This window comes from Bombus fervidus, chromosome 1 (assembly GCF_041682495.2).
Source record: "Bombus fervidus isolate BK054 chromosome 1, iyBomFerv1, whole genome shotgun sequence".
Taxonomy (NCBI): domain Eukaryota; kingdom Metazoa; phylum Arthropoda; class Insecta; order Hymenoptera; family Apidae; genus Bombus; species Bombus fervidus.
This window is the reverse complement of record NC_091517.1, coordinates 19,520,713-19,534,060: the sequence shown is the minus strand read 5'-3', so window position 1 is coordinate 19,534,060 and position 13,348 is coordinate 19,520,713. Positions and strand designations below refer to the sequence as shown.

General features: G+C 29.9%; 4 protein-coding genes across 7 annotated transcripts in view; 2 read left to right on the top strand and 2 right to left on the bottom strand.

Moving 5' to 3' along the window:
- The first annotated feature begins 74 nt into the window (after nucleotides 1–74).
- LOC139986006 (katanin p60 ATPase-containing subunit A-like 2) lies at nucleotides 75–2,957 on the top strand. The gene is given in 8 exon segments (XM_072000976.1): nucleotides 75–137; nucleotides 435–505; nucleotides 904–1,104; nucleotides 1,170–1,464; nucleotides 1,716–1,884; nucleotides 1,942–2,054; nucleotides 2,230–2,429; nucleotides 2,575–2,957. Coding segments are annotated over 8 exon segments (1,473 nt in total). The 3' UTR covers nucleotides 2,936–2,957.
- A 319-nt stretch (nucleotides 2,958–3,276) lies between these two features.
- On the bottom strand, nucleotides 3,277–5,142 carry Smn (survival motor neuron). 2 transcript variants are annotated; one of them, XM_072008016.1, is made up of 6 exons: nucleotides 4,983–5,142; nucleotides 4,626–4,808; nucleotides 4,385–4,499; nucleotides 3,665–3,962; nucleotides 3,454–3,524; nucleotides 3,277–3,383 (listed from the first exon to the last, which is right to left on the bottom strand). In XM_072008016.1, the coding sequence occupies exons 1-6, from the start codon at nucleotides 5,025–5,027 to the stop codon at nucleotides 3,325–3,327; spliced, it is 771 nt and encodes a 256-aa protein (XP_071864117.1). In that variant the 5' UTR covers nucleotides 5,028–5,142; the 3' UTR covers nucleotides 3,277–3,324. The 2 variants fall into 2 exon arrangements, with proteins under 2 accessions (XP_071864117.1, XP_071864121.1); XM_072008020.1 differs by having other exon boundaries at nucleotides 4,626–4,905; nucleotides 4,983–5,112.
- Nucleotides 5,143–5,422: 280 nt separating this feature from the next.
- Fdx2 (Adrenodoxin-like protein 2, mitochondrial Ferredoxin 2) lies at nucleotides 5,423–7,286 on the top strand. The gene is made up of 4 exons (XM_072007921.1): nucleotides 5,423–5,890; nucleotides 6,307–6,419; nucleotides 6,584–6,716; nucleotides 7,099–7,286. Exons 1-4 carry the CDS (start codon nucleotides 5,742–5,744, stop codon nucleotides 7,187–7,189), a joined length of 486 nt encoding a protein of 161 aa, XP_071864022.1. The 5' UTR covers nucleotides 5,423–5,741; the 3' UTR covers nucleotides 7,190–7,286.
- Nucleotides 7,287–8,404: 1,118 nt separating this feature from the next.
- Nucleotides 8,405–13,348, bottom strand: part of LOC139989507 (uncharacterized) — a 61,465-nt gene continuing 56,521 nt past the window's right edge. For all 3 annotated transcript variants that reach the window (XM_072007972.1, XM_072007980.1, XM_072007989.1), the window contains exons 3-5: nucleotides 12,277–12,362; nucleotides 11,385–11,509; nucleotides 8,405–11,098 (exon numbers count right to left, since the gene is read on the bottom strand). In XM_072007972.1, coding sequence (XP_071864073.1) covers nucleotides 10,571–11,098; nucleotides 11,385–11,509; nucleotides 12,277–12,362 — 739 coding nt within the window. In that variant the 3' untranslated portion in view covers nucleotides 8,405–10,570. The remainder of the gene's footprint in view (nucleotides 11,099–11,384; nucleotides 11,510–12,276; nucleotides 12,363–13,348) is intronic.

The window sequence follows — 13,348 nt, the reverse complement described above, 5'->3', positions numbered from 1 at the left end:
CAATAGGCGGACATTTTCGTATCTATCGAGAAACGGTAGGCGATTTAAGACGATCATCATTTGAGAATATCGTCATGAACGGTGATTTATCGATGCAAGGTAGCATGAATAAAATATTTTATAATTTGAAAAAGGAGGTATGGGATATTCTAGAATTTAAACTCCATTTTGCAAACGTTTGTCATTTTATTTGTAATATTACATTTTTCTTAATTATTATCTTTTTCTTACAATATTTTATATTCGTACACAGTATTTATAATATTTGCCTTTAATAATTTTTACAATTATTACAATACGCCATTATCGATTATTTACAACATTTATTTTTACATGTATCAAGGTAGTAACTAACAAAAACTCATTGAATTCGAAATGTAACAGAAAATTACATTAAAAATCTTTATTATTAATAACGAAAACTTAAATGTTAGGAGGAGAGTCGTATTTCGGAACGACATCGCAACATATTGTATCTTATATGTGATTATCTGGAACGCCATGGGTGAGTATGTTTTAAGTACAATATCTTCTTAATTCTAATTCTTTCGGATAGCATCGGTGACTAATCGGAATAAAAATAAGTGGATTTTATAAAAAAGGAAAGTAGAAAAGAAATTTGAAAGTTTAAGATCGGTAATTCAGTAAATAAAAAATATCTCAATCGATAATGTAGATTAACTAGTTACAAATGAAAATATGAAATTCAAATTCAGACAATTAAAATTGAAAATTAAAGAACAGAAGACAAAAAATTATTTACAAGGATTTACATCGTAATAAATAGACAATACATTCTTTTTGTCTGTCTTATCTAGAGATAAAACAGTTATTTGACGGTTATCGTATACTATGAAATCATATTCCAAAATTTTCTAATAAATTAAAAACTATACTTTTTAGGTATATAAACATTAGCGATGTATTAATACGGGAAGCTCGTCTACCTCTAGAGCATCGAATCTGCGACAACATCGATTTGGAAATTATTGTTGCAGAGTATGAAAATTATTACAAGATGAGATTCCAAAAATATCCCATGTTGTGTAAAAAAGTAACTGGAAAGGAAATAAAGACAAGGGAAATGAGAAATGCAAGCAAAGTGTAAGAATTTAAGTTATTTAAGGATAGGTAATGGTATCCGTTACAATATGATTCAATTTTTGGAGACGTAGTAAGATAAACTAGTAAGATAAACGTCAAATCTCTATTAGTAAACAAATGAAAAGTGAGACTGTAAAAGAGAAGAATGTTCAACAGAAGATAAGTGATGATACTACCAACCAGATTAACCTTCCCATGACAATAAAACCAATTCTCCCCAATGAAAATGATAGAGCTTCGTCAGAAGAGCTATTTGATGTCCCAATTGAACGATCCATGCAGTCAAAGATTTCGGAATGCACTGAAAAACTTTATTCAGATAATCCAGAATTACGAAGAATTGCTGAAGACATTTCATGTGTAAGTTATTTTTGATTAATATACGTATTGTAAGACCTCCAGGAAGTGAAGAAAGCCAAACACCTGTTGATACGTAGTCTTCTCCTTGCACAGGCGATGACGGGAGGGATTCCTGCAATGCTTCGAATATCAAATTACACAACACTTCAAATATCAAATTACACACCACTTTGAATATCACCTTACATAACACTCACCTAACATCATGTGTAGATCATGTGGGATTTCATCTTTGTATTCATATATCGTAGGAGATCATATTGAACAAATTGAATGTACATTGGGATGACGTTGTAGGCCTCGAGGAATGTAAAATCGCTGTTAAGGAAGCCATAGTGTATCCTCTTAAGTATCCTATCTTTTTTGATGGTCCATTTTCTCCCTGGAAAGGTATTCTGCTATATGGTCCACCTGGTACAGGTAAGATACTCGTATCATTTCATTTCTGTACGTGTTTATAAGGAATTTACGAAACAGGGAAGACAATGTTAGCGAAGGCAGTTGCAACAGAATGCCATTGTACCTTTTTTAACATAACTGCCAGTTCATTGGTGAGCAAATGGAGAGGTGATTCCGAGAAGTATATACGTGTAAGTTGCTTTCCTTTGTTATGATGAGACGATTCTAGGTTTAAAAAAAGTTTGGTTTTATTTTTCGTCACTTATATATGGAAAATGAAATGACATTATATTCGTGATAAAGCAACGGATTTAAGGAATTTTGAATATAATATTTAATAAATAATAAATTTTTTTAATTGAACAGGTTTTATTTGAACTTGCCTATAGTCATTCGCCTGCAATTATTTTTATCGACGAGATTGACTGGATAACCACAAATAAAGGAGACTGTATATTATCTGAACCTGCAAAGAGATTCAGATCAGAACTTCTTTCTAGATTGGATGGATTAGTATCTAATGAAAATTCTAATGTAGTTCTTTTGGCTGCAACTAATTCCCCTTGGTACGTATATCATATTTCAATGTTTTCTAAATAGAAAATATCGTAATCTCTCCACATTCTAAATATGTATGTGTGTTGTTTGGAATATTCCTTCATTAGTGTTAATATAATAGAACAATAATATTTATTGTAAATATATTTTTAGGGGCATTGATGCAGCTTTACTCAGACGTCTCGAAAAGCAAATATACGTATCATTACCCAATAAAGTTGCTCGACTTGGTATATTCAAATTATACCTTAGCAACCATTTATTAGAAAATACAGATATTGTAAACCACATAATAAAATGTACTGAAAGATATTCTTGCGCAGATATAAAATTGCTTTGTAAGCAAGCATGGCTGCTAGAAATAAGTCCAATATGGAGGAGACTTGAAAAAAACGAAACATCTGTTACTACTTTGAAATATGAATTAAAGGATTATGAAATATTAGCAAAATTGATTAAAAAAATGTCACCTACAGTTATGCAAATAGATAAATATGATACGTGGAACAAATAAATAGGGAATCGTAAAAACGTATTATAGATAAGTGAATTATCGTTCGAAAAATCGTTCGTGTGTGTACATGTACGTGCGCGCACGCGCTGTAGATTAAGTTTAAAATGCCTCGGTTTACACATATACGTGGTATATATAATATATCTTTGTATTTATAAGGTACTGTATTATCAATAATATGTTTTTTATTTTTTCTTATCTTATTAATTATTTTGTAAAAAAGCAAAATCTTATATGAAAATAAAATGTTCTTTATTTCAAATAATTGATATTATTTTTCTACAGTGTATTAATATTAGTTGACATTATTACTAAAATTTAGAGTAAATAAATACAAGCAGTTTTATATCTATATTATCGTTATATTATTATTGAAAAAATTGATATAATCAACAATTCTTCCTGTTCTCCTGATTGTTTCTTGCTTGTTTCAAACCGTGATAGTAACCTACAAAAGAAATTGAAAGAAGTCCATTGAAAAATTAATATATAATAAAAGACTTATATGAAATAATTACCTGTGTGAAAACCACTAATATACCATGACATCAACATACTTGAAAGTGCATCTGTATCATTGTCTGGTAATCTAGTACATTTTATTAAAATTTCGTATTTTTTCCAAATGAAATTGAAAACTTATATCTTATCCATATTAAACTTATTCCAAATTACTTATTAATATTAGAAGTATTTAGCATTCCATTAGAATTTTTAAATTGTACTTACTTGGCCATTAATTGTGGTGGTAAAGGAGGTGCAGGTGGCATTATATCAGTCATCGAATTGAAAGATGGTCCTGGTATGAACTGATGTTTATACGCATTTGCTTCTTCAGAGTCACAATCCATTTTTTCTCCATTATATTTTTTCGAATTTACATTTGTAGAAAAATTAGTCTCACAAGTCTCATCATTTTCTTCGTTGAATTTCTCTTCCAAAGCTTTCTTTTGTTGTGCTATTTGACTTTGCAAACCTTCTGATTCTAAAAGAGAACTCAACTCGACTTTTTCTGTATTACCATAGCCTAAACACAGAGTAAAAGAAATTTTTGTCATTTAATAGAATGATTGAGTGCCATTCAGTTATTGTCCTTACAGGCAATGTATTAGAATTTCCCGAGCATAAATATGTATGTAAGCATATATATATATATATATATGTCTATGTCTGCCTTGATGTATGTAGTAATAATCGCTCATCTAATGAGGAAAATTATGTTCCAAGCAACTAATAATGAACAATAAGTAACATGCATGTTTGTGGTTTATGAGCCTATATTCCACAAGTCTTCCCATTGCATTCCCAGGCATTGACAGGTACCCTTGCCTGCTCAAGGACCTGCTGAATGACACTGTGATAGACTAAGAGAAAGCCTTTACTTCATATATATATATATGTATTTTTAATATATTTCTTAATTGACAACCATCATGCTAAAGGTATTACCTACAAATTTTACAACACAAGTTCCATTGTTTTCATAAATTTTTGATATTATAGCTTCATAAATTTCTCCATCCTCTGAGTATATTGCACGACAAGGTGCTCCTATAATCCATTTCTATCAAGAAGAAATGTGTATACAAATAAATATAAGTAAATAAGCAAAATAAAATAATTTGCTTCTTAATCAATATATTTAATAATATTCTGTATCAAATTTGTAATATTCTATCAAAATCACAACCTTGTGTAATTTACTTGCGTGTTTAGGCTGTTTAAAATTTTGTAGGTTTTCTTTTGGTTGAGAATTTTCCACATCCATTCCCATTCGCTTGATAACTTCTTCTTTTGCTAAATTTATTGCTTTATCGTATGCTTCTATTAATGCACTATCATCCCAAACATTATCATTGGCTGTGTCTGTATCCTTTTGAGATAGCAAATTATACGTTATTAATATTGATACAAGCATTTTATTATCAAACTATTGCAAATTATCATATATGTAATTTTTCAAAAATTAACTAAAAGGTAATGGATATTGTCAATTACTATTATGCTAAGATCTTGTATTAAAATAATATTAAAACCATATACATACGTTTCCATTTCCTCGTATAAAAAGAACATTCATATCATCTGCCATTTTAAAATAACATCATTTAAATATTGAATTTGCTTCTGAAATATTAATTTGTCTCATTTCTTTGACTGTAACACATTGTAAACAATGATGCCATTATACCAACTATAATACTAAAAATTTATTCCCCCATTCATTTGAAAGATTATTTTTTGAAGTAAGGTTAACATTGAATGTTTCCAGACTTTAATAACTGTATTTTATTTTCTTTAAAATATATATACTTTTACAATTACAATATATACTTTGTTGTCTTTCATATCGGTCTTTTACAATTCAATTTTTGGGCAATTTTCCCTAGCGAGTATCGGTCCCTGTTTGATATAACCAAACCGTAGCCTATAAAGATGTATTATAGATATATATTTGTAAAACTGAAATCAGATGAAATAAATGTTGCCTGAGGTTTTAAACGTTTAATAAAAACAATATTTCATTTGAAAAAATGCAAGATATGTAAAATTACAAATTGATCATTTTGCTGATTTTGTATTATAAAACACATGGCCCGAAGAGCACGTGTCCGGTAGAAATACGTCACTTGTGTTAGGAACCGTTTTATAACCTATCACAGTAAAGGAACGTCCAAGTATTGCAGCGGAAGAATGCTGTGAAAGTTCTGTACAAAGTATAATTGATCTACAATTGATATCTTCCGTAATACTTATCTGGTGTTCGGTCAGGGTGTCCCATACTCATGATATTTATGACAGTGGAATGGCGTTAGTAAATCAATTACAAAAATTTTCGAGATCAATTCTCGGTATTGCATCGAATTATTCAAAATATACAAGCAACACAACGTTGCCCTTTTTGCAGGCAACAAGAGGAACATCGACTACGCAACCACTTTCAGAAAAACAAGAGTAAGTGATACAAATTTTCTTGTGCTTCCTTTCTTTTTTTAAATAGAATTTCAGTATTTACCTTTCCATATAAAATTGGTGTCAAAATAATAATGCTAATAATAATGTCTAAGAAATTTTTCTCTTTGTAGGAGTATAACATCTAGAAATATAACATAGTATTAATAGAATAGTATTAATAAAAACAACATTGACAGTGAACAGCTAAAAATATAACACTGTTATAAATATATGATATATGAATTTTATTTATGTATTATTAAGACAAGTATATCTTATTTTTAAATTATTTCTATTATCATAAGTAATACATATAATTAAGTTATAATTGAGAGAAGATTAATTGAAAAAACATGAAAAATAAAGAAAATAATTATATGGAGATCATTTTTATCTTTCATAAATATTATTTTCAGAGTAAATATAACATTTGTTAAAGCAAGTGGAGAGAGAATCAAAGCAAAAGGGAAAGTTGGAGATACTATATTAGACATAGTAGTAAATAATGAAATTGATTTAGATGGATATGGTATGTTTTAAAGAAGCATAATTTGCTTAATTTAAAATAAATAATTTTGAGGGAGAAAATATTTGAAAATTTTCATTTTTATCAAGTTTAATATTCTTATTATTTTTAACTTTTGATACTTTATTATATAAGTATGTTGTAATTTTAAAATATAATTGATATAGGTGCTTGTGAAGGAACTTTAACTTGTAGTACGTGCCATTTAATATTTTCGAAAGAAGTTTATGATACACTTCCTGACAAACCAACAGATGAAGAATTAGACATGTTGGATTTGGCATATGAATTAACAGATACGTGAGTTTATGATAATCAGTATCAAATCATATCAACATGATTAATTCTATTACTTTTTAATATTTCATAAGGTGACTTTTTTATGTAAATTTTATTGCCAAGTGTTGTAACCTTACCTGTATCTTAGTATTGGGTATTTTGAAATCTGAATCTCAATGTAGAATTTCAAATTGCTAGCTCTGAATACTATGAAACTGAAATTATAATAAATTTTCATAGTTTTTTATTCATGAGCCTATAATTGTTACAAATCTATGTTTGAATTAGCGTATTTACAATGTTAATTTTCAAATGGATAAATAGAAATCTTATTATTAGTATTAATTTGTATAGTAATAAGTATATTTATTGACATATTCAGTTATATAATATTTAATTCCAGGTCACGTCTAGGCTGTCAAATAATAATGTCTAAGGAACTAGATGGAATTGAGGTAAGAGTTCCATCAACAATTAACGATGCAAGAGCATAACTAAAATTATCTATAGGTTTTTGAAAATTTGTATACAATGTTATAATTCTCTTGTTAAAAAACCCTTGTTATAATTATTAAAATATTGTTATTAAAAGAATATAATAAAGAATCTTGTGTTTAAATGTGAAGCTTATATATATATATATATATATATATATATATATACATATGTTATAGTATAATTGCAATTTTGATATTTGTACATTGCCATTGTAAAAAGCCTATACAATTATGAAGAAAATATATCTTTTATTTTTAATATACAGAGTGTCAATTTTAAAACCTGCATCTTATTTTTATCTTTATCTTATTTTCGTTACTATTAAAGGTAAGTAGAAATTACTAAGGAGGATTTAAAGATGTGTACTTGGTTATGATAAAAAAGACTCTTGTGGAATAAATTTTGCAACTTCTGAAAGCTTAGAACCTAAAAAATAATTTGAAATTAATTTTGTTTAAATATACTGTTTGATTTCTTAAGTATGGGCAAGTTAGAAAATCGTCCAACTCATGGACATCGAAACAACAGAAATGTACATGCAATGCTTTTTCGTTCCATAACGAGATATTTGATACTATCATCATTTTCGTATCACATGCGACATTATGGATTCAGTATAGTAATATTTTGAATTAAAACAATCACCTAGCAGTGAAAAACGGAACTAATCGACAGATGATCCACTTTCAAAAATTCAAATGTCTCGACATTGGGGCAAGATATTTCAACCTTTAAGGACTAAAATTAAAACTTATAAGTTCGTTTATAATTTTAATAGATTTTATTAATTATAAGAAAGTTTCTAAAAGACTGAAGTTTTACGTAAAAAGTACAAATATTCTTTCAACAAAATTAATCAATGTCACGTCCCGCGACCCGCGCGATCCGTGGCGCGAAAGTAAAATTGATAAATTCCTTTAAACCGAGATAATCAAAACGTTTATTCGAAACCGTGTTTGCAATATTTGAAGTGAGAGGCAGTTAAAGCCGCTAGAAGCTATATCTTGCGAAAACTCATCTAACTACTTTTTTATATTATGTTTTTATAATGATATTATGATTTAAATTGTAAACAAAGTCGGCAGTTGACGCTACCTTCTCGTCGGCTACTAAATAGAACGTTACAGTCAAATCACATCATTATTTATACATATTGTATATAAATAAAATATGCGGATATATTACTTTACCCTAGAATTAAAATTCAATAATATTGAGGAATCTTATTTATTCAGATTTTGTACATTATCGCTTTTAACCTCGGATAATAGAACAACAAATTAAATATTTTTAAACAAAAAAACTTAGTTCCTTTGTTTGATTTCCCTTGCTCACGTTTCTTAACTACTTAGATATAAAATACTTACGTTTTCGAAAATTCATACTTTACAAGCTACTAAACGCTTTATCTGTTCAGAATAATTTATTGTTTTCTTAACTAGGTACATACCAAATACATCTATTAAGTTGGTATTTCTCGTAATTACCAGTACATAAAGCTAAAACACTTTTGTACTATGCTTGTTATACATGGATCTAACAAATAATTGAACTTGTGTATTGTCGTTTGTATATTTTGGTACGTGTAAAATATTCTATTTCTACACTACTTACAAGTTCGATATAAAGTGTACATTACACATCGTGAAATTTACATATTTTTACTTGGTTACCCTGCCCAATTCGAGTATAATTCAGAACGTATGTGCTATATTTATATATTCTGCATTGGTTTTGTATATTATGTACACTGATCTGATCTTTATAAACGAGAGTTTAACGATATTAACGAGAAATTTGCCAATTTCATGAAAGTTGTTAATTTTTTCTGGCACGTTTCACGTTAGCAGACATTTTTCTTAAGTTACAATCGAAAAGTGTTTTTACGTAAAAGAATAGGAATGATCAAGTTATTTTAAGATGACAAGATATTTCACGTCTTCTATTTAAATATAGCGTTACATTTTAATTCCGTCAATTCGTATATACTCATACATCGAATTTCCTTTTCTCATTTCATTTCTTTTCTTTCATTTCACATTTAATTACAAAGATAAAACGTAAGTACGTTCCTCACAAAATCAATATCGAATGTCGCAAAATATACAAAAGTAAACTAAGAAGAGGAGTACATATTATTACACAAACGGTCGTTCATATTGCATATGTACATATGCAGTATAAAAACAATACTTTATAGTTTATAATCTCTTGTTTAAATAATCCTAGTATCTAAATTTGTATCGGTCATTGATTTGACATAAGTGCTACTGTTTATTGGAAGTAATTAAGCTATAGCCTGCACACAAGAGAAGAAGGAACAAACACGTATAGTATACACGCTTAAATAACAAAATTAAGTCAGTTTACGTTCAATGTGAACTTGATCAAAGTTCCAGTCTCGAATTATAGAGTTTCTTACTATCAGTTTACAAAATTCGATATTATGATTATGTACTATGTTTGAAAAACATAAAATGCTTTGTTCAATTTTAAATAAAACTAATATTTACCAAAGCGAATACGAAAAAAATGTTATCATCAAACTTAATTTTCAATTATCAAACTTAATACAGCACAAATACAAATGATGTTCGTGCCTTTTTACTTTTACTGCTTTTCAACTCTCTATAGTTCGAGATTTGAGTTCCGCCAACTTTCTTTCCACTGCGCATGCGCAACAGGAAAACTTGAATTACGCGCAAGTCAAAAATTCGAAAATCTTATCCTTTCGTGACAGCGAAAGTAACCTAGGACTAGAAGTTCCATAACATTAATAATAATAGTAACAATAACATTAATATTAATAAGGCAATAATATTAATATTAATAATAATGTAATCGAGTAATACTAACAATATTAATAATAATAGTAATAGTATGGTAATGGCAAGATACACGCGGGTATAAATTAATCATTCCTTTTGTAATATTTACGACGTCTTCGGGATATCCTTTAGAAATTATTATTATTTATTTCTGGTCAATATTCATTAACGAGCAACTTTTCTCTCTATTTCTTATCACGATTTTTTTCACTTTATCACAATTGTATCGTTAGAAATTATTCAAAACGTTGTTAAAATGTCCATGAAATATGAGCAATTACCGTATTGAATAAGCGAATAACAAAATTGTTGTTTCATTGAATAAAAGTGAAATGTCCAATGCGTGTGCTCAAGTATATAAGTTAAAGAAAGATTGGTACATCAATGCCTATTCTTAATCAATATTCATCATTTAACAATTAGGACCAAATTTTTACAAACCAACTCTAAACCAGGACCCAATTTACAAATAAAAAGATCGATGTGTAAATTAACTATCAACTATTAATCTCCAATCCTATGTGAAGATATAATGTTCGGGCCAAATTTCTAAACTAACGTGGATAATTCATGCGGACTATTGGTGGTTGCTGCGCTACTTAAATCCAATGTGGCAGCCGGAAGACCAGGACTAACGCTGCCGGTTGCTTCCCGTGGCAAATGCTGAGATCTATTTAGCTTATTTCCAGGACTCGGTGGCGATCTATCTGCTGGTGTATCCGGTGGCGTAACCACGTTTCTGTGTCCGCTCACGTTCAGATGATTGTGCGCTGCCGCGATCGGAGCTGGTGATGAGAGCAACAAGGGCGGTGAGGACATCGACACGTGTCGATGATGATAGTGTTGGTACTGTGCAGCTCGGCCGTGCGTTGCGTGGCTGGCATTTAGTTGGTTCGTCACGGGCCCGATTTTCGTCGGGCAGCCAGCATGGTGGATAGTTAACGGGCCACGTAGTTGTTGTTGTTGCTGTTGTAGCTGGGGCTGGTTCTGGTGCTGTTGCAGCTGCTGCTGACGCTGCAGCTGTACCGCCGCTTCGCACTGTTCGCGCGCTAACGCCTTCACGGCATTCGTCTTCTCCTACGAAATAAGAATGATTGGTTAGGTTGTAGTCAGGGGCCATAACAAATTAAGAAAGTTATAATATAAGAATTTACATTTTAGTTGAAATGATTCGTTATCGTTCGATATCGTTATCGATAATCATGGTGAAAACTCCTTTTGATTACTTCCAGCCATTGTCAATTTTATTGTTAATACTACGTGCTTGAAGTAGAAGGAGGATTACAAAGAAAAAGACTTTTTTTCAGCAAATATAATAGTATTTTGAACGTGTTCATTTTTTTTAATAGAGACATGTTCTTACCCTCTGCCACACGAAGACGTTATGGACCATTGCGCATCCACAAAACACGATGCCAAGGCCTATGAAAACCGACGTAACGATTGCCGGAGTCGAATGAAACTGGATGAATGTGTATAATATCATACCTGAAAGCATTGTTAGAGAATCATTATAACAAGTATGCCGTAACAAGAGGGACAAAGAATTAGGTCAAACACATATTCTCAATACATATAATTCTCGAAGCGTAAGCTATATATATACTTTTAATTGAAATTTTCAATACTAGTAGCAAATTATTTTTCAATTAATTTATTATTTAAGTTTTATATATCAATTCTCCACGAATAAATTACTTAAATTATAGAGAATGTATCTTCAGACAATAGAGAATTTAATATTTTTGGTCGTTAAGTAATTTACAAATTTCTAAAATGATTACGTTCAAAGTTTTGAAGAGTATTTGAAGTTTCTATTCCGTCAAATTTATTAAAACGCAGTTTTATTCTAAACAGAGATAAAATGTCCGGCTTGAATCTAGTTCAACAGCTTAACCATCGATTGAGCGAATGATAGCTGCGCGAACTAGCATGATTCTACGTAAACTTTAGATTAAATTAAATCTCGTGCCATCCACCAGCCATATTCATGCATGACATGAATATTCTATTTGAACTCTGCATAAATTAATTTACTAGAACTTTCCTAAAAGACAATCAGTTTTTATTTTTCTAAGAAAAATAATAATTATTCGGCGTTAAAATTAACTTTATTTCTAATGGATTTCTAATTGATTTCATATACTCGGAGATAGTTCACAGTATCTTTTAGATTCATGCCTGAATTCAAGAAAAATTAAACGTATAACTTTCAAAAGGTTAAAGTTGACAGAATTAAAGGAATTGGTTCTTACCAGTTAGAAAGACGGGAATGCTAATGAAAAACCCTCCGACAGCACATATCCGGCTGATGGATGATTTTTGCAGGTACTTGTTACTCCTGAAACAGACAAAATTTGAAGGGAAAGTCAGCTTCACGATTCTATGATAATTGAGAGAAATATAAAGGAACCAGTATTTTGTTTAACAGCCAAGAATCTTTCAAAAATTTTACTGTAACTGACACTTCAAATATATTTAGTCACACAAAGGATAATCATAATCAGAACGTTAATCTTAACTTTAATTCAAGGATCAAGCAGTATCATTATACATATAAAAGTAAACATAAAGTCTATCCATATTATTATTATTATTATTATATATGTTATTCTATAATTGATTTTTATTTCTTTATTATCAATATTATTCTATTTTCTACAATGATTCAATTATTGATCTTATTTTTGGACAATTATATTTCATTGAAAATATCACTTTGAAAATAATCTAATAATAAAACATGAATAATAATGTTTCTTTTCTCTTGTTTTCGTTTTTGACAAACTCTGTTCATCGCCGTAAACGTATTAAATACATGAAACAACAAGCAACATTGCCTGAAATAATTCTCCGCTCACACGGTGTCAATCAGTTCAAAACCGCAAACGATACTGTTAATTTCCAGCAACCGCAAGCGATTTCACCGTAATCGCTGGTATTCGAGAAATTTAGCTCGAAATACATGCTCGAATTGGTCGATAATGGATAGAATACTCTTGTACACACTAATTTACCTACAAATAACATTAATTCAATTAAACAACAGAACCTAGAATAACGTACAAACCACATGTTCCAAACAGATTTGCGATCACGGCGGAAAATACATGGTGTTATAGATGTTACCTAGTCAAGATTAATTTCCACGCGTTAAGAACGTTGTAACAGGAATTTAGGAAAAGCTAGTACTTCTTGGAATAATCCTCTTGCATTCTCGATGAATGTCTCTTTGCAATGCTCCCGAGTGAGCTGTTTTTGTCTTTAGTCGTACGACGTCTGGGATGAGATTTCGGAGAACGGATTTGCGCTGCTTTAATACTCGCA